Source organism: Calonectris borealis, chromosome 21 (assembly GCF_964195595.1).
Source record: "Calonectris borealis chromosome 21, bCalBor7.hap1.2, whole genome shotgun sequence".
Classification (NCBI taxonomy): Eukaryota; Metazoa; Chordata; class Aves; order Procellariiformes; family Procellariidae; genus Calonectris; species Calonectris borealis.
Genome location: NC_134332.1, coordinates 6,179,254 through 6,203,338, shown reverse-complemented (window position 1 = coordinate 6,203,338; position 24,085 = coordinate 6,179,254). Strand labels below are relative to the sequence as shown.

The 24,085-nt window shown below is 48.1% G+C and overlaps 1 protein-coding gene across 5 annotated transcripts in view; it reads left to right on the top strand.

The window, feature by feature from the left end:
* The window catches only part of EHMT1 (euchromatic histone lysine methyltransferase 1), a 123,045-nt gene that overhangs the window by 51,304 nt on the left and 47,656 nt on the right, over nt 1–24,085 (top strand). For 3 of the 5 annotated variants that reach the window (XM_075170465.1, XM_075170466.1, XM_075170464.1), the window contains exons 2-4: nt 8,470–8,557; nt 20,314–20,870; nt 23,537–23,578. In XM_075170465.1, coding sequence (XP_075026566.1) covers nt 8,470–8,557; nt 20,314–20,870; nt 23,537–23,578 — 687 coding nt within the window. Of the gene's footprint in view, nt 1–8,469; nt 8,558–16,026; nt 16,112–20,313; nt 20,871–23,536; nt 23,579–24,085 lie in introns of those variants that run through there. The other 2 variants (XM_075170468.1, XM_075170467.1) reach the window with 2 other exon arrangements.

Here is a 24,085-nt window from a genome sequence, read left to right as displayed (position 1 = left end):
GAAAACACCTAATGCTCCGTCCCTGCCGGCTGATGCCCTTTGAAAGCGTCTGCAGAGAGACGCTGAAAAGCCTGACCTACTTTGGAGGGAAGAGAGAAACCCGAGGTCTGGACTTCGTGCTGCTTTCCAGCAAGGGTTAAGAGCCCCAAACTGGGGCTTTGGGGTCTTGGGTTTTTTCCCCTTCACGTATTTAATTGACTTTTAAGTGCCAGCATGAGCTCTTCCCTCTTCCCAAGAACATGTGTGGACAGAACTGGGCTCTGCAGCACACATGGGGCATATTTTCTGCTGATCAGCTCCTGTTAGACAAACCCTGGGCCTGGCAGCAGAGGTGCGGGTGGGCAGGATCAGGCCCAGGACCTGGGGCTCAGGCTGCGTTGGTCATCCTGGGGCTTCTTTTGCCAGCTGGAGCCTGGCTCTCCTGACCTCTCCTACGCGGTGCCATCTCCTAACGGAAGAGCATCGCGTGCGTCTCCTGCAATGGCAGGGAGCTATTTTATTCAGGTAAACAAGCAGTTTTAAGGAGCTTCACCCTCCTGGCCAGCTGTTTTGGGGGAGGGCTGGTTTGATTCCTGCTGCTCCTCTTTGTGGTCCTTTTGCTGCTTTTCCCTGAAGTTTCTCCTTCTCCCCTTCCTGCTCCTGGAGCTGAGAGCGGTCAAGGAATCGCCGCAGCGGGAGAGCTACCTTGCTTTTGGTTCACTCAAAAGGATTGGGGCTCTGGCAGCGTGTGCTCCCTGCTTGCGAGGCTCAGAGGACCATATGTTCCTGCAGTGACATGTAATGTCAGTAATTTGGAAGCGAATCTTGAATTTATAACCCTTAACTACCGTTTTCAGCCGGTTCTTTTCGACTCCTGTAAATTTAAAGAGTTTTGACACCAACCGCTCTTTGCAGAGAAGACCCTTATGTCCCCTCGTGTTTCCCTTGGTCCTGTGGGATCCCCGTGGTCCCTCCCCGTGCCTGTGTGAGCTCCTTGGTCTCTTGGGTGGAGGAGGAAATGTCCGGCATTGCTGTACGGTGGCATTGGTCCTGGAGGGGGGCAGAGGAGGAGGACGGGCAGCAGGCAGCACTGCCTGCCAGGATTTACAGTAGGAAAGCAGCAGGAGCGAAGCTCATGCACTGTACGAGCTAATTGGAAAGTATCCTTGAAGAAGAAAAAAAATTAGAGGGAAAAAATGCAGAGCAAGCTTTTTAAAAAAATATTCTGGGATCCAACGTAACAGCTTGCTTCCCCCAAACCAGGTAATGTATTTATCTTTTTCCTTCGGTCCCCATCAGGAGGGGGAAGGCTGGTGGACGTGGTGGAGAAGGGGCGAGGCGGTGGGGGTTAAGAAGATCTGACGTGCAAGCATCTTCCCTGCAACGCTGCCATACTGTGTCGGAGCAGCACAGTGCCTCTTGCAAAGGAAGCTTTTCACAACTTGTCCTTGTTCCAAGGATGAGGAAACCTCCGGCTCTTCTGGCATTTTCTCTCCGTCGTAAGTCAGCGCTGCTTTCACCTGTAAAGTATGATCAGCACGGACAGGGAGAGGACTGGAACGGAGAGGGGGCTCGGAGCAACCTTGCAAGGCTTTTCATGGAGCTCTTGGTGTTAAATGAGGAACTTTTCCCCTCCTCCTCTCCTCATTTTCCTGTGTGCCTGCAAAAATACTCTGGTTTGCATTTAAAGGAGAAAACTCTATGTGCTGGGACTAAGCCAACTTGTTTGTTCAAGGGAAATACCATATTTCCAACCCTTTCTCTCACAGAGGAAGGCTTGACGGAGGATGGCAGACTGGGCTGGGTATTATATTTTTAGGTGACATCGAATCACGAAGATTTGAAGAAGCTAAAAATCATGGCTGGCATTTTGCATTGAGCTCTGCGAGACCTCTCCTGCCCACTCCCCTCAACCCGCAAAGGGGTTAACTTCTCCTTCCAAAACAGGTGGATTTTGACCTAAATCGAGGAGGGAAAAGGGGAAAAAAAAAAAACCCAAAACAACAAAACCACCACCACAAACCCACAGCCTGCTACTTTCCACGCTTTTGCAAATTCTCTTCTCCAAACCGGATTTTTATTGCGAGGGGCTGGGGGGCCGCAAGCGGTCGGGAGGCCCGCTCCTCTCCTCCTGTCAAAAAATGGCAGGTCAGTGTGTGTCTGTAAACAATGCAGTTATGAAATGGCAGCGCCAGGCCGAGCTGAGCATGCTCGGGAGCAGCCTGTAGGGGGAGGTGAGCCGAGAAAGATGATCTAATTCAGTGCAATTCTTGGGATTGAAGGAAAAGACCAGGCTCCACTCTTAATGACAGAGCAGAAAAAAAAGGCCCCACGCCGGGGACGAAGCCTGTAGGCCATGGAGGAGAGGGTGTGAGGATCTCCCACCTCTAGGACTTCGGGTGCTGGGCAGCGCTGTGTCGCTTTATCACCCTCCAGGAGAGTAAAGCCTTGGTGAGGTTTTGCTGTAGTTATTAGAGGGACAGGCCCGAGGGTGCAAGTTTTATTATTATTATTATTTTTTTGTCTTTTTTTTTTCCCCTCCTCTCCCTGTCCGCTTTTCCGGCTCGCAGGCGTCGCTGTCTTGCTGCTGGCCTCTCGATGGCTGGAGGTGACCCAGGCGGAGGTGGTGTGGGCAGCTGAGCGAGGTCCTCCAGGTCCCGAGGGGAGCCCACGCGGGGGTTTCCCTCCTCTGCTGACCCGACGAGCCCTTCCGCCGGGCGCCGTTGGGACGGGCAGGGGGAGAGGGAGCTGCTCCGCTGGCTGCGGTGGTTTGGGGGTGGGAGGAAGAGGAGCGCAGAGGCTGAAGAGGTGCCTGAGCCCCATCGATGGGGACAAGCTGCCTCCCAGCTCCCCTGCCCTGGGCTGCTGCAGCCTGCTTGCTCCAGGCTCCTCTTGGTGCTATGGTTTTATCTGGCTAAGCCTTCCTGGGGACTGGGTTTTTCTGAAATGGCTGGTTTGCTTTTGCTAGAGATAGTGATGAATCTTGGTCTCCATTTTAGGGTTTTCTTTCCCCCCTCCCCTCATGGGTGCTAGGAGAAGGCAGGCAGCAGCTGTGCTCCTTGCTAACCTCAGCCCGTGGAAGGAGGAGATGCCTTTGTCTGCTCTGGATTTACACTTGCCTGCACATACAAGTTGCACTGGCTTTAACTCTGCTGGGACACAGCTAGATGGGTACGATGCTTCCCAGCGTGGAAGCGGTGAGGGAGCGTATCTGTGTCCATGCTAGGGCTGTCGTCCGGTAAATTGGTCTCCCCTTTGCAGGAGGCCACGGGCTCTGCAAATCCCCCTTGTCTGGAGCCTGCACGCCATTGTGGACCGCGTTGTCTTACGAGAAGTCACTTTAAGTCCTGTTGTGTTTCATGCACGTGTCTCCTTGTTCCCAGCTGTTGCGTGCAGGGACTTGCGCCTCGTTTCTACCCTTCCCCCTGTTTCGGGAGTTGATTTGTGTGGCTGGAATAGGAGAGAGGACGTGGGGGTAGAGAAGGAAATGTTTCTTTTCTTCTAGGAAGAGTCTGGATGAAAGGAATTCAGGAGACAAAAAAACTGCGAAGAATTTTATTTGGGGACAAACTTCAGGCTAAGGACAGTGCTTGTTGTGAGCTGCAGATAAAATTCCATGTTCACATGATTGCACGAGGCTTATAAGGAAGTGGCCTTAACCTAAAAAAAAAAAAGGAGCTTTGAGATTGGTGACTGCTTTGTAGGCCAGGTACGCTGGTGGTTACGTTTCCTTCCTTCTCCAGATCAAATGCTTCTGCTGCTTCTAATGACAGGCCCGTGGTCAGCGTCCCCACGAGCAGTGATCCCAGACCCTGCCCGTGCACAGCAGGACCTGAGCAGCGCCGAGATCTGAAATGAGCAGCCTTCACATGTCTACAAGAGAAACAGTCTCTTTCTACAAGTGTTTTCTTAATCATTACTTCCTATATAATTAACTACAAAATGTTTGTCTTCTCTTTAAGGCAAGGGTGATTATGAGCAAGTTGGTTTGGGTTGTGTTGGTTTTTTTTTTTAGGAGGAAAAGGGAGGGAAAAAAAATGAGTGAATGAGAATCTGCTGCTGCTGGGGTTGCATCATTTCTTGAGAGCTTTGCCTCTCTGCCCTGCTACAGTGTGTATTGCAAACCTCGCCGCCGCCTTGCACAGGAGGTGAAATCCTGCCCTGCTGCAGGGCTGCGAGATCCTTGCCTGAGCCCCGGCTCCGCAGGGGAGCTGCCGTTGGGGTGCATGCTCCAAGCGCTCGTGGGGAGCGGTGCCCGGTGGTGTCACCTCTGAGGGGTCCGTGTCCACTGAGCGTGGACCTCCCGGCTGGAGGCTTCACAGGCCGGGCAGGATCAGTCCTGCCCGTCCCACCGGGTCTGCAGGCAGATGTGTTGGTGCAGCTGCTGCCCCGAACGGGAGCGAGCAGTTTCAGAGGGGTCCTCCTGCTCCCATCCCTCTTTCAGATTGACCTGCTTTAGCTGCATGGCTGCGATCAGAGTAACGCTGCTGCAAAGCCTCAGGTTCCTAGACGGTTGATTTTTAATACAAAAAAAAAAAAAAAAAAGACCCTGGTGAAGGTAGACATCTTAGCACATCAACCTCCGCTCCTTCCTGGTCTGCCTGGAGAGAGCTCTGGTTCATGATGTAACTCACTGGTCTCTTGGGCTTGGTAAGCTGCAATATGTTGGAGTTTTGCTGTGCATGTATTGTCTTTGCCTATAAAACCTGTTTGGACCCTTGCGAAGGGCACCCGGATGGCTGATGAAAATGCCAAGGAGGAGGCTGAGAAAGCTTTCTGTGTTTCCCAGCTTTGCTCTTTTTCTCTTCTTTTTTTTTTTTTTTTTTGTGGGCTTTTTTTTTTTTGTTTTAAAGGCACCACTGTAGTTTCTAGTCGTCGTCTGTTTGGAAATGCTGCAGAGCCTTTCCTTGGCTGGTCTGACCCGTCTTCCATCCCCTCCAAAGACCTCGCGGAGGAGAGGAAGCCTGTTTTCTTGTAAACACAGGTGGAGAAGAAGAACTAAACCAGCACTAGCTCCTCTGCTTGGATCCTCATGGCTTTTAAAGCCCTTTCAAAGACCTAATCAGTCTTTCTTAAGATGCAATAATTTTTTTTCTTCCACTTGAAACCTAAAATTAAAAGGGTGTGTGGGGGATAACGCTTCATTGCTGGTGGTGTGTACGCTTTATGGAGGCTCTCCAGCCACGGAAGGTTAATAATCAGTCTGGGGTCGGCGAGAGAATGGAGGCGAACGGCTGCGGGAAAGGGGGGAAGGAGGAAAAAAAATATGGAGAGAGTGAGACTTTTATTGTGAAGCAGCCTGTGCTTGGCAGTTGGCTTTTGTTGGGACTGCTGCAGGAGCAGACATTTCTCGGCGGGGAGGGTGGGTATAGGATTTCCCTGCCAATCGGGAGCCGACGGATTGGGGCATGGGGGGTGTGAGCAGAAAGGGAAGTTTGCTCTGAATTTAAGGGAGGGGAGGGGGGGGAAAAAAAAACCCAACACACACAAAAAAATGGAGGTATTGACACTTGCGGTGAAGTTGCTGCTAAGTTGGCTGGGTGGAGCCGTGGGCCGGTGGGAATGAATGGGCAGCGCTGCCCGGTTGGTGGTGGGTGCCCGGTGGGTGCCCGTCGGTGCTGGGTGCCGGCTGCTGCATCTGCCGGGTGGTGATGGAGCAAGGAGGGGAGAGCGCTGGCCTGGGGGGAAGAGGCTTCGAGCGCTTTGCAGGGGTTTCCTCTAGCTTCCTTTTGATCAAAATGCTTCAAAATTCTTAGTTGGCTTTTTTAAATTATTATTTTATTTTCTACCTTGATGCTGAGTTTTTGTTTGTTTCAGAGCAAGGCATGGAAGTTGTAGAGCCACTGCTGCAAGGGATGTGTCTCTGAGATAGGGACCAGGAGAGCCCGTCAGGTGCCACCTTGGTTAGCCTTGCCTTGGCACCCAGTTTTTATTACGCTCACAGGAAAAAGCCATGGTTTCTCTCTGACTTCTCCTGGCATTGGAAATTCTGCTTTGAGAGCTCCCGCCGCTGGCCAGGATCCAGGGCAGCCCCGAGCTCCTGGTAATTGCAGTGAGGAGGGAGGGTGGTCGTTAGCTGCTGAGGTCTGATTGACTCCAGGGTTCCTGCAGTGGCTTTTCTTCAGGCCTCATGGGCTGAGCAGCAGCAATGCCTCTGTGGAAGGGAGAGTGTGGATGGCTTGTGGAGTGGGGTTGCTGCTTATAAAATAAAGAAAAACTTAGAATCGGATGGGTAAAAGCGACTTGCTGGGAATCCTGGGGCTTCCTGTATAAGTCAGTTTAATAGCAGGAATATCAAGACCTGACCTTGTTGCAACAAAGGTTGGGAAAACAGTCTGTCCCTGTTAGACAGACTGAGGCTCTTTATTTGCTGCTGGTGTCTGTGGCGAGGGCCTGGGTGCCCCTTCCCATGGTCGGAGCCGTGGGGCTGCGCTTGAGCCTCGGCTCTCTTTGCGTTAGTCTTGCAGCAGGGTAAGTCCATGAGAAAAATGAAGTTATTCCCAGTTTACAAGAAGTCTGGGTAGAGCAGAGGTGGGGTTTACAAGTAGGTGTTTGCAGCAAGGATATATATTATTGCCTTAGCAAATAAATAAAAAAAAAAAAAAGTTGAGCTATGTTCAAACTTTGGGCTGTGTTTTTATGATCGTTTCTTGATGGAAGCTGTTGGCCAGTGTCGGCTGGAGGCATGTTCTGTTTCAGGTTATCTGATCGGTTGGCTGAGCTGAGGTTTCAAACGCTTACAGCTTTTTGGCGTGTGTCTGAAAATCTGAAGGTGGTGTGCTCGGGGCACACGTTCCCTCTTGCTGAGAGCATCTAGACGTGGCCGTGTTTGCTTGCGCTCGGTGGCAGGCAGCCACCCACAACCACCTTCCTCCTCGCTAGGATCCTTGAAGGTGCCCTTAGCTCTGGGCGGGCGGTCCTGGCAGGCGGTGGAGGCTTTCCCAAGAACCTGTGCCCAGCCGGCATCCCTGCAGTTTCCTCCTTCCCATCAGCTGCGTGTTGCTTTGCAGATGACGGCATTTAGGTGCAGGGCAGGGTGGTCCTGCAGGCACCAAGGGACCCGGTGTTGGATGAGCCCTCCCTGGCTGCACGGGGCAGGAGGCTGCTGAAATCGGGGTGAAGGAAGACCCTGTGCTTCAATACCTGCCGGCACCTGGCATTGCAGCTGAGTTCACGTAGAAACAAAAATGACAGGGTGGCTGGTAGTAGCAATAGCAACACCAAAGCTCGTCTCCCCTGCTAGCTTCGGACAGAGACCGATGCGGCGAAGGGCAGGCTGCTGCTGGGAATGGTTTTGGAGCTGATACACCAGGCTTCGTGCGTGTGTCTTGCCTCTTTTGCTTGCTTTATGGGAGATGGGCAGGTTGTTTTTTTTCTTTCTTTATCACTCTGCGCTTTAAACCTTGTGATTTGCATGGCTGCAGGCACCATCTGCTCTCCGTGCTGGCCTACCACAGTTGGCTTGACCTGGGCTTATTCTTCTCCTGCGACGCAGGCAGCGTGCGGTGAACCCTTCACCCGGCCTGGCCCCGGCCCCGAGGGCGGACGTCGCTGCCTCCCCGATCACACGGCAGCTTTGCAAGGCAGTCGCCATCTTTACCTTTCAGACTAGCTTGTCTCCTTACACACAGAGCTGTGTCAAAGGACCCCTTCTCGTGTGTGTTTGGGGTTTTTTAATACCTTTTTCCTTTTGTTTTGCTAGCTTTTTTTTTTGTCTTGCCACTTCAAAAAAAAAAAAAAAAGAGAAAGAGAAGGTATTAAGGCTGTAAACCTGATCTAGCAACATGACTCCAGGCGTGTGAAAGGCAGAGGAGATGAGCAGGTGTTCGCTTTTTACAAAAAAGTAAAAAAAGAGAGGGGGAAAAAAAGAAAAATTACTTTCTATAGAATTAAAAATAGGGCTCATTAGCTTGAATAAACATGGATGTTATGAACGATGAGTTAGCTGTAGCTCACTGGTGGTTTGCATTTTATAAGTTACATTTGAATGAACTACAAAAAACCCAAACCCAGCAAAAGCATACTTGGGCTGTAAATGTTGGTAAATGATGTGTAATGAGAAGTTTGATAGATCTGCCTTCCCCCTCCTCAAACCTAAGAAGTTTTGGGGGGATAAGGGTCACCTCCTTGAGGTACCTTTCATGGCGCCTGTACAGACGTACTCAGCTGGATTCCCAAACACTCAGAAAAACTGGCTGCCTCTTAACCAAAGATCTGTGAGGTTTCAGCCCTGGGCACAGCTCAAAGCCCCTCCGCTTCTCAGGCGAAACGGGCTGTCAGCTGGGGCAAGCCCTACCGTTTTTTATCTTTGACCTCTGCCTTGGTGGCAGTTTCCTGGCAGCGTTATTTTGCAGAATGAGGTTTGCCCGTGATGTAAACAGGATGTATCCATGATTGTCTCTTCTTTTAAACGCAACGTGTGTATGAACATTGAGCTAAACCATGATACTTTTTTCTTTCCCCCCTTATCCCTTCTCTGCCCACCCCTAGCGAACAGTGCTGAGTAAGGGAGAGACAAGGAAAGACGCCTGCATGAAGACTGAGCTGCTGAAAGATATCACCAACAACAAAGAGGAAGGTGAGCAACTGCCTTGGTTGAGGGCCAGACCTTGCTCGTGAGGTCGGCATGTGATGGGAACAAAACTGGGGGCTTGGAGATGGGCTCTGTCCCCCAAGCGTCTCAGGTGTGCTCCCATGAACAGAGCGGCTCCGTTCTCCTCCTGTGGTATTCTGAGCAGGGCTCTTCCCCAGAAGATGCAAATTTGCATTTCAGTCCATCCATCTCCACCCACCTAAAGAATTATATCTCATTTTCACTTCTGCTTTGGTGTGGCTGTGAAGTGCAAAGGAGTTACTATGAACCTCCTCTGTGTGACTGGTTTTAACTGAACTCTGATCCCCGCCACATGATGACCTAGCCCTTTTCCTCCCTTTATTAAAGTTAACTTTCTGTTTTCCTATGAGTTTCTCCGTTGCTCCAGAACAGGCACTGATCGCTGCAGGATGTCTGGTGGGGTTAGACACTCCACACCTTGTGCTGTTGTGGGATGCTTCGTAGCTTCTGCGTTGTTTCTGCTTACTTTTACTTTGCAGGATGCAACGCACGTGTTAATTTAACGAAGACTTTCCTGCGTGGTTGTCTGTGAGTTGCATGCACACAAATGTGAGGGCTTAATAAATGTGTCAGAGGGATTAGGAAAAAAAACCCCACTGCCCTTTATCTCCCCCCCCTCCTTTCTTTCTGTGGCTTTATTATTCCTTGACTAGTTACTTCTCATAGCTCTGCAGGGATTTGGTGTATTTTTGTTCTCCTTTCCCTAATAAAGCATTAGAAAAGCACTGAACTGGTCCCATCAAAATACCTAGTCTTAGCTAGAAACAAAATTTTGGGCTTAATTCAGATGTGTGTGAATACAGCATTGCTTTTTCTTTCTCTTCTGTCCAGCATAATGTTTTGTCAAGCTGCTGTAGTTAGAAAGTAAAGATCAGAACAGGCAAAATATTGAATGCTGCGTCAGATGTGGCCACGGTGCTTGCATATTAACTGGGAGCACGTGAGTGCTGCTGCTGATGCCGGTTGCGTGTGGACCTCTGGTCTGGGCAGACCAGAGACGAAGTCTGAGATGTCAGTGGGAGGTCGTGTTGCTCTGGGGGGAGACTCACTTTGATCCCTTGTGTTGCTTGGCTCAGGACTATAAAGCTAGTTTATTTAGCTCTTCGTTGGTCTTAAGGTAAGTGACAAGAGTCTATGGAGGTAAAAATCCAGAAGGAGGGTGGGAAGAGAGACATTTCTGTGTCTTGTATGTCTTGACTGATTTTGGCTTAAAGCAAATGCTGTGTATCAAAAGGAAGCTGAGAACCCTCCCTGAGCAGGAACAGTCTCAAGGCTTCACGAGGTGCTCAAAATCCAACCACTGCAGCTTATTGTCCAGTTCTGTTACTGGGGAAAGAAAGCTCCTAAAATGTGAACTGCATAGTCTCCATTCTTGTGGTAACGTTCAGATTGTATCCTTCTCTTCCCAAGCATGCCACGTGTGTAAAAGACAATGGTTTGCGTGGTCGTTGTGATATATGCGTTGTTCTTTGCTGACCTTCGTTACCCAGCTGTGATTGTCATAGGAGTTCAATTAGTTAATGTCCCTAAAGTCTGTTAATAACAGTGTTTAGTGTTGGCAAAGAATTTACATTTTTGAGTGTTGCGTGAACATGAAATCATTACAGCAGACTTGCAAGACGGCATGAAATAGTTTCTTTGAGCCCTATTTCGTGACTCAGGGATGGGTGGCAACGTATGGAGCTGGGATGCGTGGACTGGAAAAGCACCCTGAAGTCTGCCATTTCTCTCTTTAAGTTTGCTTGAACAGTCATTTTCCTTTAGCGAGGAGGATGGGACCAGTACTGTCTGCTATCTTCATCGATGACCTAGACAGCGGGATCGAGTGCACCCTCAGCAGGTTTGCAGATGACACCAAGCTGAGTGGTGCGGTCGACACACCTGAAGGATGGGATGCCATCCAGAGGGACCTGGACAAGCTTGAGAAGTGGGCCTGTGTGAACCTCATGAGGTTCAACAAGGCCAAGTGCAGGGTCCTGCACCTGGGTCAGGGCAACCCCCAGTATCAATACAGGCTGGGGGATGAAGGGATTGAGAGCAGCCCTGCGGAGAAGGACTTGGGGGTACTGGTGGACGAAAAGCTGGACGTGAGCCAGCAATGTGCGCTGGCAGCCCAGAAGGCCAACCGTATCCTGGGCTGCATCACCAGCAGCGTGGCCAGCAGGTCAAGGGAGGGGATTCTGCCCCTCTGCTCTGCTCTGGTGGGACCCCCCCCTGCAGTGCTGCGTCCAGCTCTGGGGTCCTCAGCACAGGACAGACGTGGACCTGTTGGAGCGGGTCCAGAGGAGGCCACAAAAATGATCAGGGGGGTGGAACACCTCACCTATGAGGAACGGCGGAGAGTGTTGGGGTTGTTCAGCCTGGAGAAGAGAAGGCTCCGGGGATACCTTATTGCGGCCTTTCAGTGCTTAAAGGGGGCTTATAAGAAAGATGGGGACAGACTTTTTAGTAGGGCCTGTAGCGATAGGATAAGGGGTAATGGTTTTAAACTAAAAGAGGGTCGATTCAGGCTAGATAGATAAGGAATTTTTTACAATGAGGGTGGTGAGACACTGGCACAGGTTGCCCAGAGAGGTGGTAGATGCCCCATCCCATTCAAGGTCAGGTTGGACGGGGCTCTGAGCAACCAGATCTAGTTGAAGATGTCCCTGCCCACGGCAGGAGGGTTGGACTGGATGACCTTTAGAGGTCCCTTCCAACCCAAACCATTTCATGATTCTATGATGTGTGGGAATGGGAATCCGCACAAGTCTGCTGGTGCTTCTGGGTTCTCGCTTAGGCTGAGCTGCTGCAGCAGACTGATCGTTTGTTTAATGAGAGCCATAGCCTGCACCGTAAGACTAGATCTGTTCTGGGTTTTGTTCCCTTTGGGAAAATCCCCAGAGGGTTATCTGTCAGTACTGGGATCTGAAAACTTTCAGAGCTTGAACTTGCAGATTCAAAGACAGACTAAAGGTGCTGTTTGGGCTAAAGACTTGGTGTGAATTACTGTGTTTTTCCCTCTTTTTACTCCCCCTTGACACAGAAGGGTACTGATACTGAGGTCAGTATCAGATCCCCATTTGAACTGGGTTAGCACGTACCATAGCTCCACTGCTGCCTCTCTGAATGGCCTTTTACGAGTTACACCTCTACGTACAAACTTGTGCTTTCTCTGTGTCCAAGATAAACCAGGAAGCACAGGTAGCTTGCAGCCTTGAATGAGATTTAGGGGTTTGTCCCCCAAGCAAAGCACATTTGGCACCGCTACAGTAGTGCCTGCGACTGTTGTCTGGCTCCACCGCTGATGAAGATCATCATGTTGGAATTCTCCATGAAGATCTCCTGTTGCAGGGAAGGCTCGTACTCTTGTGGGGCAATAGCTGAGCTGCCCCAGTTTATAATATGCTGTTTTGAGGCAGTGCATCCCCTTTCTGGTTGTCCCCGAGCCTGTCATTTGTGACAACTCAGTAGCTGCTGCCCCAGGGGATGAATTGTCAGTGCCATCAGGCTGGGGCAGGGAGCTGGGTGGGTGCTCTCGGGGAGCAACCTGGAGGTAGGGGGTCCTTGGGTGGGCAGTCGTAGTGTTTTGTTCTTCGTTCCTCGAGTGGAAGGTATTGCAGAAATGCACTGTTGTTACCAGCTGGGATGTCCGCTTCTGGATTCATTCTGGCACTGATAAAGAGAAATAATTGAACTATAAATTTAACATACATCTGTAGGAACAAGATCTTTGCATGTTCCCAGCACTTTCATTTCTATTTCTGGGGTTGAGTCCCAGCCTGCCTAAAGTCCAGTGCAAGTTGCTCAGTAGACTCAGTGTCCCCTTCTGTGTAAAATTGCTCAATACAGATAGGAAAAAAAAGCTGTGGATAAGACTGTGTTTTGTTATCCGTGGGGAAATGTTCCAGTTTAGTTTTACATGTGGGTGTGAGTTTAGGTCCATCTTTTCCTTTGACAGGGAGGGGAAAGGGGCAGGGAGATGGAAGAGATGAGCGGAAAAAAGTTGCTCTCATGTTTTATTAGGCCATATTGTCTTTAGTCTGACTCACAGAGAAACTAATTAAAAAAGAGGTTTGTTTGTAAGAATTGCAAGTGATTTCAGTTCTTCTCCTAATGTACATAGCTCCTAACTCTGAGCTGCATCTCGCTTGACCTTTCAAGGCAAACCGCTCCTTTTCTGATTCCTCAGCCCCGGAGATGGAAAGTTCCACTAAAGCAGCAGCACGAAAGAGCAGGAAGGGGAGTTGTTAACAAAATTCTCCATTAGCCTCGGCGTTTCTGAGACTTCACCCGAGGCAGCTCTCTCACAAGAGCAACGATGCTGGAGCACAGTGCTGGATGAGACATGCACAGTCACTTTGCTCTCAAATAAACTTAAAACCGCTTTTAGAGAGTGTCAGTTTTAAATTCCTGGAGGGGCCTTTTTTCTTTTTTTCCCTCTTATTGCAGATAGGAAGCTGCCATGAGTGAGGAAAGTGCTGCTTTCCACTGAGCAGCTGCAACCTTTGCATTCCCAGGTGCAGAGATGGCTGCTTTAAAAGGAGAAAAAGAATAATCTTCTCGCCTCGCTGTACTCAGCACTGGAATCCTCTGCTGAGACTGACGGCCAGGAGACCAGACAGAGAAAATTATGCTCAGGTATTTTAGATGTTCACCCAGATGTGCACCCAGGTGCTGCCCGTGTTTGAGACCCCTGCTCCAGGGAGGCTGCACCCCACGGCAGACAGGCTGCAGCAGCGGAAGAAACGCGCTCGGAGCCTGGCAGCCCCAGAGAGGAGTATCCCTCAGTCATGGACGGGCTCGTGGCCTCGTGGCCAGCGCTCTAACACTGTGGACCCGATCCCTGGCAAAGGAGGGAATTAATTTCACGCAGGCTGTTAAACTGCTTTGAGTCACCGCCGGTATTCACAGGCAGCCCACCGGCGAGATGTTGAATCCCATTTACCCAACCTCAGTATAATCTCAGTATTGAGCATTAGCAGCAGAAGGTGGGTTTTTTTTTTCTTTTTTTTTTTTCTTTTTTTTTTTTTTTTTTTTACTTTTTTGACTCCTGGCGTGTCTGACGGGAGGTGGGAAGCAGTGACACTGCCACAGGGTGACAGTGCGCCAGGGCACTGGGAGAAGTGGCACTTATGTTTTGGAAATACAGGGCCAGGCCGCTTGGATGGATATCACCCACCTTCATGGATTTAAAAGGGTGGGGGGAAGAAGAGACCATCAGTAACTCGCTCCAGAGAGGAACTTTGGCCTGAAACACTTAATTCTCTTCATTTCTTGGCTTCAAAATGCTCCGCTTTTTGGCTTGAACGATAGAGGTGGTGCTTTCCCTTCCAATGGATACAGGATCTCTAGCCACCAGTTCTCCCTAGTCTGTATGGTTTCAGTCCCCATCTCTTTATCATCCTTTTTATGTCAGCTGGGCTTCTCTCTGCTTTACAATTTTCCTTTTTTTTCACTTTGAGGAGGAAGAGGGGAGGGAACTGTTGTAACACAAGGATTATAAGCAGGTGCATTTCTTGCTTTTAAAAGTTTTATCCAGCAGGACAGTTGGGTATTGAATAAATGACTGTGGTATCTGTGGTGTTTTAAAGATGATCTGCAAAGTGCTTAAGGTAAAAAATCTGTGAAATGTGTGTATATATAAATATAAATGTATGCAGTACGTACTTGTACTGCCATTCAAAATCGTGAGCTTTCCATTTAAGATCTGTCTTTGCTTAGTTCAGAGTTTGATGTTTCTTTTGCGGCAGCTGAAGCCCCGTGGCTCGGCCCAGAGCTGCCCTGTGCCCTGTGCTGGAAGCACCCGAAATGCATGGAAAATACCGTGCAAGACATGAGCAGTTGGATCTCTCGCCTCTAACAGTGCTCAGCACCACTATGTTCAGAAAAGCTTGTAAAAGTTCCAGATCAGATAATAGTGCATTTGCTTGTAGGATATTTTTTTTCTTCCCTTTTTCTTCCCCCCCCCCCCCCCCTTGTTTTTTTTTTTTCCCCCCCTCAGACCTAGTGATGATTGCATTTTGGCCTGGAATATAAGGGCTCATAACGCTTGCATATCTTTCTTATTTTATCTCACTGAGCAGTGAGATCTGAATTTAAAAAATATATTTAAGACACTTTTTTTCAGAGCGTTCTGATCATCTGGCTGCCTGCATATGGAAAGTTTCTGGTGGCCACTCATCCCCTTTGGTCTCCGCAGAGGCGATTCGGTTCCCTCTGGCTGTGGCCGGGACGGCTGGTGGGGACCGTAGCGCATCTGTTAGACAGGCTCTGCCCGCGGGCAGGTTTTGGCAGGCTGAAGCGAGCTCTGGGGCAGGACCGGAGCCAGGTCTGGCTCTGCTGGAAGGGCTGGAAACCCAACAGGCAAAGGCAGCGGAGAGGAACCAGCATTGCGGGAGTCTGGGCTGGGAGAGCAGAGGTGGGTTTCGTTTTGCCTAATTTAGGGGGTTTTTTTTTGAAGTTATCATTCTAATTCTGAACTAGTCCAGCTCATTTCTGCTTACACGCGGTAGGCATGTCCAGGCGGTGATTAGTTTATCCAAAGATGGATGTCTGAAGTCAGACTGTGCTTTTTGAGCTGTCGTCTTCTTTCTGTCGGTTGCAGTGGTGGCTTAGGGGCACCCTGGCGTTTGAGATCTCTTTTAGACAGCTAAAATGAGATGAGGTGTCCTCATCCTGTCTGACTTAGCTTCTCCCCTGCTTTCCGAAGACTCTGTTCTCGTCATGGGAATTTTAATTCAATTTTGAATGACGGTGTTTGATATTGAAAAGAAAGGTTAAGACTGAAACTTCTGCACAGGGTCTGCTTGAGCCTGGGGAGAGGTGGGAGGGGTGTGACTTCTTCCTTGCTCTCAATGAGTTGTTAATTCAGAGAAGTGATTTAAATATATTACTGATTATTCTTTGCCACGTGGAGTCGCAGGGATAATGTATTTACGTAATTTTCTGAGTCTTAAATTCCTGGTGTTACTAAAACGTAGCCAGCCCCTAGAAGATACACCTTTACTGAAGTTTGTTTCAACTTGGTATCAACTTCAGATACGTACCTGGGAGAACGGGCACCATAACAGAAAATAAATCTCTTGGGCAAGTTACCTGTCCTACACGTTGCTGGATTTTAAATTAACGCTTGGATCGGGATGCAGGCAGCGTTGTGGTCGATGTGACAAGCTTTTACTGCTGCATATGGCGTAGGGGATGCATAAGGGAGCTCTGAAAGTACTAGGATGCTAGTACTAGGAGGTTACACTTCCGTGGACATAGGCTATATCTTTCTACCTTTCTTTTTTTTAATTAAAGAAAGAATGGTTGTAGATTAAGAAACAATGAGGGACTTGGAGAGAAAAGTGAATATGGAGGTAACATAATTTTGTTCTATTTAGAAGGGATGAATACTGTCAAGTTGTAAAGTTTTAGAGAAATACCGATTTTATGTTTTTATTCACTTGCAGCACAAGAGTGGAAAAGCTGTTGAACAGCATTTTCAAGAAGAGAACTCATTGCCACGGGGTGTATTTGAAATCAAGATTTTAGCAGGTTTGCAGTGAAACTTTTTTTTTTTTTTGATAATGAAAAAGGGGAGATTAAAAGGTCATGTCAGGATCAAGTGTTTCTTTGGCTGTCTGGTGCTGTTGAGAGCTTCTGTAGGCTGTTTTTTTCAGTATTTCTCCATTGTGAGGTTCCTGCTGTCTCTAGTTTGTGTTCCCATCCCCATCTATAGGCCATATTTCAGCTAAAGTGGAAATATATATTGAATAATGTCTATCCAGCAATGCTTGTAAATATGCAGTACTGTAAGTGTGTACCTAAGACTTGCTGAACATGGTCAGACTTGCAGACATGTCCTGTTAGACGAGGATGGAGCACTGAGGCAGAGCGTCATGGCAAGTGGAGCGGTAGCCTAGTCGGGGACAGCAACTCCTATTTTCCTATTACCAGACCAGGTATTTTGGTTGTGAAAACCAGACTAGCTTACTTGGGTTACCACATCTTATTAAACAACGTAGCTCCTGACATAAACTAGTTCTTTGTGGAGGTCTCTTTAATTCGATGTTCAGGTAGGACCCTGGGATGATGAGCTCCTGCAGTCGGTGGGTTGGCTGTGGTGCTTCTTGCAGGAGCCCTGAGCTGTACAGGAACTCGGTTTGTAGAAAACAATGCTATTCCAAAGTATTTATGAGTTTGTTTTAGTGCTGCCAGAAAAGGGAGCAGGAAGATGGAGATGATCTTTTCCCAAAGAAGCCTGTCCCAGCAGCTCAGGACAGCCTTGCCCGCGGTGTCTCAGACCTGTCGGAGGCTGGAGAGGGATGTAGTCTCTCTTCCTATTCAGTCCTTGGCCTCTGCTGACTCTTGCCAGCCAGCGAGCCGTGTGATGCCAGTTGCCATAACAGCTTTTGTCCTGTGGATGCGTGTCCGTTAGGCACCGAATTGTGATGCTCCGCAATGCATTTTGCTCAGCTTGCTGAGCAGTGGCAGCACTGATGGTCAGGGCTGGAGCTGGAAGCTGTAGGACTTTGCCTTGCCCTGCAACGTGTGCAGTCATTTACGGCAGGGCAGAGTGGGTGCGTAATCCTGTTAAATCAAAACCATAGCCCTGATGAACTGCTGTCAAGTTCTCTAGTTCTGTGCAACTTTGGGGACTATGAAATTTCATATCTTTGTTTTGTCAAATCTCTAGTCATACAGATTTGGAAGTCTGGTGCCTGTTTATAGGGGATTGATGCCACTTCCACAGTCAATCAGATTGCATTTTGCACTCTTAATAAGAGTGTGTGGGGGGAAACTGTATGTGGGATTTTAATTTTAGCCTCATGGATTTTTCATAAAGTCTGTGACGCTTTCTGGAGTAATGCAGTTATTCTTTCCCCTAGGGCAGTGCTCTAATTTACCTTGTTTTGGTTGCCTTCATGGCAGGTAGAGCAATTCTTGCCCTCTGCTTATTCAGTTTATCTAATAGTCAGCCACTGAAGTTATTTGGCTGCTCTGGTGGGAGTGCACAGTATTTAAATCAACAAATATTGAAGGCTTCATTCGGCCAGGTGCCTAGTGCTGAGCACTAGAAACCTCCCTCTGTGGTTAGGGAGCTCATTTTTTGTTTTCTTCTGGCACTGACTTTGCTGAAATAATTGTTTTAACGGCCACAGCACGGTCTTTTAAAGACACCAAATGCAGAAAGAGAAACAAGAATTGAAAGAATAAGGGCATAGCTGTTGGCTCCCTCTGCCCAAGACTTTTCAAATAGTTAAATAACAGTGGAAAAACTAGCACTTTATATTTTCCCAGTCAGAGTTGTTGCTATCCAAAACAAACCCTTGTGCATCTTATGAGAGCTTTCAGCACACAGAAGGTGGTCTGGGTGGCGTGAGGGGGCAGCAGATGGAGGTGATGACTTTGAGTCGTGCTTGGAGAGCCACTCAGCTCTGGCTCTCCTGCCGGAGGTGGGGTTTCTGCCTCTGCCCCCCTGCATGTGCTCCAGCGAGCACCGGTAAGCTCTTTTTGGAGGTTTTGGAGCTTGTTTTGGAGGCTCTGAGCTGGCAGAGCCCATGTAGGAGGCAATTGCGGGCTGAGCTGCCTGAGTTTGGGGGGAATGGACCGCTTAGTGCAAGTGTCTTGTCAGGAAAAATGGCCAGAGTTGAACCCCAGGGAAGAGTTACCACTCGTCATCGGGTTTTGATGACACTTTCCAGTAAGATGCTTAGTGCTCAACATCTGTGGCTTTCAGTTGGAAACACGGGGCAGGACTAGGACTGTCCCCCTTGTAATTTATGGGTAGGACTAGGCTGGAGCAAGTCGAGCGCTGCAGCAGGTCTTCGAGACCCACCTTGACCAACCTGGTTTGAATTCAGCGTTGGCCATGCTTCAAGCTGGAGGCTGGATTGGATGGTCTAAGTGTATTGACCAGTTTTAAGAGGGCTTTCAGTTTGATGCAGGAAATGTTTGTCTTTAAATCCCAGATGAGTGGCAAAAAATGGGAATTTTTGGGAGTAATATGGTTGTTGCAGGTATTAGAAGGCATTGGTTTTAGAGACTAGATCTACAAATGCTGTTTGTGCAGAAATCGGTATCAAATAGATCTCTTAGGTCAACCTAAGGTAAGGAGATGAACTGAATGAATGCATTAAAAAGGGGGTGGAAGGAAGGAGGTGGGTAGGCCCTCAAATAGTTGGGGGGAGATTTTTTCTCAATTGCCGCAAACTGAAAAGGGAATATGGTGCTTTCTGGGAAGAGCCATTCCGGTGAGCTGTGCAGCGCTGCTCCTCCAGGCTCACCCAGCCCTGCTGGTGTTGGCACTGAGCTGTGAGTGCTCGGGGGCACACAGCAAAGCCCTGCAGAGCTCGGCTTTGAACCATTAGCCCGGGTGTGTTGGACTTGACAGCTTGGGATGCAGGATCTTGATTCCTCTTCATGCTTTAGCCTTGCATCGGGTTTTTGCCAGGTCAGCAGAGACATTCAGAATATTGTTTTCCTTGAGTGTTTGGGCTTCAAGAGCAGTGTGAAGTGAGATGCTGATAGCCAGCATGCTGGTCTGGCTTGCAGAGTTGTCCTCCAGTTTGACTCTGGGCCCTTCTGAATACTGTAGGCAAAAATTGCTTTGATTCAAGCTGGTTGTAAATCAGTCCTACCTGCTTTGACAGCCCACTTGGACGAAGCTTTCGCTGGTACTTCTTGTGATGCTTTTCATAACTGTCTGGCCTCTGGAAGGAAAACAATACAAGGAATCGCTAACAGCAGGTTGATTTAATCATTTTACTGAACGTGCCAGTGAATTGTTATCACTCCTGGTTGACTGGGGAGCGGCTAGTTTGTCATGTTGGAAACCTTGCTGCAAGTACATGGCGTTCATACTTGGATTTTTTTCAGCTCAGGTCTGAAATCTCTGATGGACAAATTCATTGATGGGGGGAGCATGGAAATGTTTGGAAGAGGGGGAAAAAACCTTTTTACATGCATACCTGTTTTATCTGCGCGTGAGCTTTTAGTCAGTCTGCAAAAATCTCACTGCGTTTGAGTCGTGTAATTATTTCAGTCTAAAATTGCATTTAACACGCTTCAGTCCTGTGTCTACTCTGGCTATTGCCTCTGAAGTGACACCATGAATCCTGCTCCTGTGCTGCTTCATCCCGGTGAAAGAGCTGGTCTGCACTGGACAACACTTCCAGAAGAGCTGTGATTGCCAGGGAGTTACTCCTTGCAACTTTTTGTTTAGCAGCAGAGCCCTGATGTAGACATTTAGCTGCTGAGCTGTGTCTGTGCCACAAAAACTTAGCTGTACAGCCCTACCAGCAAGCTTTTCTTGTGTTAATCTGGCATTGTGAAGGGCTTTGCCAGAGATCTGAATGCAAGATTGGGCGGTGTTTTGTTTGACATGTGAGGTGTTGACATATGGTCCAATAAATGTAGTTATTGGAAAATCTAAAGATAATATTTACCTTGAAAAATCCATAGTTGGGAATAAATGGCCACATCTGCAGCTGAGGCAAGTGAGAATGAGTGCGCTGCTTTCAACTGAGCCACCCACCCCAATTTTCACCATCTGAGGATCCAGGCAAGCCGGTCAGGTAGGTGAGTGAGCAACCTAAACGAATGTGTATATATGTATATAGCAAGCAGTTTTCTGGGGGAGAGGTTTGCTCTTCATTAGCCACTGTAAGTAGCTGTACCTTCTCTTTGAAGTTTTGATACCGCTTGTGACCCTCTTCTTTCTCCTCTCTTCCTCCTTATGCTCCCTCTTTCTCCAGGGTTTAATGCCATGGCTGCAGATGAAAGTGCTACAGAAAAGCAAGCGGGGGAACCAAGAATGGCAGTAGATGGTGAAACCAACGGTTCCTGTGAGCACAGCGAAGCTGGTAGCCACCCAAACCCAGCTAAAAACACTCAGGACAATACGAAAGTGAGCCAGCAGGACTCTAGTACTAAATTAAATAGGATAGCAGAAAATGGCATTTCTGAACGAGATGGCGAGACTGGGAAGCAAAACCATATGAAAGCTAATGACTTCACACAGACTTCTGTAACAGGGAGCAATGGATATATTCTAACCAAGCAGATGGCACAGGAGCAACCTCTAAGGACTACCAGCACCTTTGCTTCTCTCACCGGCCATGCTGCAAAAACCCTTCCAGGAGGAGCAAGCAAAGGGAGAACTGTGGGCTCCTTTTCTCAGATGCAAGCTACAATGCCAACCAAGCTCGGGGAGGGCAGTAAGGACATGGATGCTAAAAAAGCCACCGCTGCTAACACTGAAGTCAAGGTCCACAGAGCACGGAAGACAATGCCTAAACCCACCCCTAGCCTGGTAACGTATACGCCCAGCAGTCAGTGCTGCTACTGCTGTGATTGCTCTTGGCTTTCTTTGAGTGCGTGAGAGGGATACCTTGCTGCACAGGAACACGCGTGATTTGGAGGTGTCCCACTGAGTGGATTGATTTTTTTTTTTTTTAAATATATATATTTTTTAATATATATTTATTTTTATTTTTTCTCTTCCTACAAAGAGACAGAGGTATTAAAATAGAGTCACATGGCCACCGTCAGCTCTCTTTCCCAATGTGTTTCTAAATATATAATTGATCAATTACCTTCTCCAACGGATCTATGCGAGACACTAAATAGCCTTTCTCTCTTGGCTGTATTGTTCATCAGCCGTCTGCTGAAATCCAGAGCTGCTTGTGAAACAAATTAGATTTCTTATAAGTTTGACCCAAAGGAAATTAAGCATAGCATGTTAACTTGAGGCTTCTCCTAAGCTTGAAAGCTGTCAAGAAGCTGATATGTTAGGCAACTTGATTGCATTGCCGTATCATTATAGTAGTAAACCAGATGATGTTTTCTCTCTCTTTGTATGTTGCCTGCAGTAATGCAACTTGTTCAGAAATCTTCACTCCAGAATCCTTAGGGGTGGATTTACCATCACTTAATAAAACAGAGCTCTGCCTTTTTTTTAGGAGCAAAAAGGAGATGTGAACTCATCTGGTGCGTTCATGTTATAGTAGGGTGAACAGAAATGGGCCTTTCTTTGTCATTGGCCAGGTTAGGTTCTCTTGGTTATTTTTTTGGTTCTTTTGGCAAAGGTAGGGGATAGATATTGGAACAGGCAGATCTCCACTACCAGCCCTTGGTCTCCAGCTCTGTGACGCTTTATATTTAGCTACAGTGAGCTAGATCCTCTCATTGTGCTATGTCTAATGATGGAGAGGGACTCGCCTTTGGGTATCCTGCACCTAGGTCAAGGAAAGGATTGTGAGCCCTGCTTGGCAATGTGAGTCACACCCAGAAATAAATGGGAAACTGCTGCAGCTTTGTAAAGGTTGGTGCAATGGATTGCTGTTAGCTACCAGCGTATTACGGACCAGCAAATGCAAAGTGATCCTCAGATGTCACCCACATGTTGCAGCATAGCAATAATATGATGTGAAGGTCTCAAAGCTGTGAATCGCTGTGGTCTGGAGCAGGGGAAGAGAGAAAAAAAAAAAAGATGGGTGGCACCTAGCCAGCCACAGATGGGGAAAGGTGCCCTTGGCTGCGGCACCACCTGTGCCTCCGGAAGCAGGTGGGAGTCCAAAGAGCACATCAAGATTACAAACCTCGTGGGCACCCAGCCTCGATAGTAGGGCAGAAACCACGCCTGCCATGATTTCCCAACCATTCTCCCAAACCGCTAATTTCCCCTCTGCCTTCCCCTGATTGCATTTGAATTCTCTCGCTCTCGCACCCTTGCTGTGTTTTCTGGCTAGAAAGTGAGGAAGCCCAGATGCAATACATGCAGCCTGATGAAAATCTCGCATAAGGCTGTCTCTTACCCAAACAAGGCTTTGCAACCGAGACTGCCTCGCAGCTTTCCTCCAGCAGCCTGTTGTGCTCTTAAATAAGTCCAGGCAAACCCCCAGACCCTTGTGGAATTTGACAGGGAGAGGTCCCTTGGGGCTGAGCAATTGAAAGAGGCAGTTCCCTTCTAAAAGACAACTGCTAGGTTAGGAGGGAGTGTTTTCCTCATTCATATTTTATGATACATCAAAAGAATATTTTTACGCAAACCCTTGGGCTTCAACGTTTGTCTCTAGAAAGCTGCTTGTAACGTTTGCAAATGCTTGCAGCGCTCCGTTACACGAGTTGCTGTGATGGTGCTGTTGATCGTTATTTGCTCACACAGTAAACAGCGGCTTCAAAAACCAAAGTCTGCAGTTGTTGGGCCACTCTAGAAAGTGCATAGTCTGTCCTCAGCACCTCTGGCCATTTCCCTTGGGCTTAAAATAGGGAGAGAAACAAAAATCACAGGAAGAGTGGTAGGAAGAGGCCATTCCCATGTTCTCTGTCCAAGCCTCTGCATCTGAATGTGAACCCAAGATTTGATCTAATTTCTGCAAGACAATAAAACATCTGTTTTGTTCAGCCTTCCTGATAATTACTACCTAATTTTTCCCCATTGTCTTTCGAATTTACATGCTATTTTCTTTTGAGTAGCAGAGTCCTTGCTTGTTGTCATTTTTCTATCCTGATTATTTCTTTGTTGAGCTGCTTAGAAGAGGCTCATCCGCACAGCGTTGCAGTAACTTTTCATGCACCAGCCTCCACGTTCACACTTTTTCCCCTTCAAAAACACCATGCTAGCAGGTGCTGTATTCCAGGAAATAAATCGTGGAAATCACCCAGAAGTTGATGTTACAGGACACAGTAGTTTTCTTTGCTAATATTTTGTAGAGTATTGTTGTTTTCTTGGTAGACTGTTCTTGCAAACCTATGCTGCCTGGGAGAAGGAGGGAAGGAAGATATTTTGTTGCCTGCAAAGTGTAAACATTTGTTCCCCCCCGGCTCCTACAGAAACCCACTGGGGCCAAAAAATTATTTTCTGTAATCCAATAGCTGTCAGGGGACCTTGGTAGCCTTTTCCTGCACATGTGGATTGGTCTTTGAAAGGAAGAAAATAATTTTCTCATAAATTTAACCAGCTTTTTCTCTGTTTAGGAGTTGCTTCCTGAATTGGGATCGAAGCTGAATCTGAAACAGGTGACAATTTTAATTGATGTTGTTGCATGTTAATGTGGTTTTTGAACAGAGACCTCAGAAGAGTTGTTGACAGAATCATTTCTGCTCCCCTTCTGATTAGTGCAGTAACACAAATGCTGCCCCTTTAGAAGAATTTCTTTCTTCCCTTCCTAATCCATTTACAATCCTACTAAGAACCCAAAAGTTTCCAGGACCAGGCAACAGACTGAAAGGCAAGTGCATGTGTGTGTCCTGAGCTTGGAGAAGGCCTTTCTGCTCAGAAACTCCACTTTCTACGCTTAATGTCACTAAGACACGTCTGGAAAGGATAAGGGATGGTAGCATCCCATAGCTGTCTCTTAAGACAAGAGGGGCAGATGGCTGAATAGGGGATCCCAAGTTATGTTTCCATTCATTTCTCGGTGACCGTGAAGCTGTAGTTTGAGGTGTGTGTCTCTGGTGGTATTTTTTTATGCTGTGCGGAGCTCAGGGTCAGGGGAACTGAACTGTCAGAAGAAATAGTGCAAA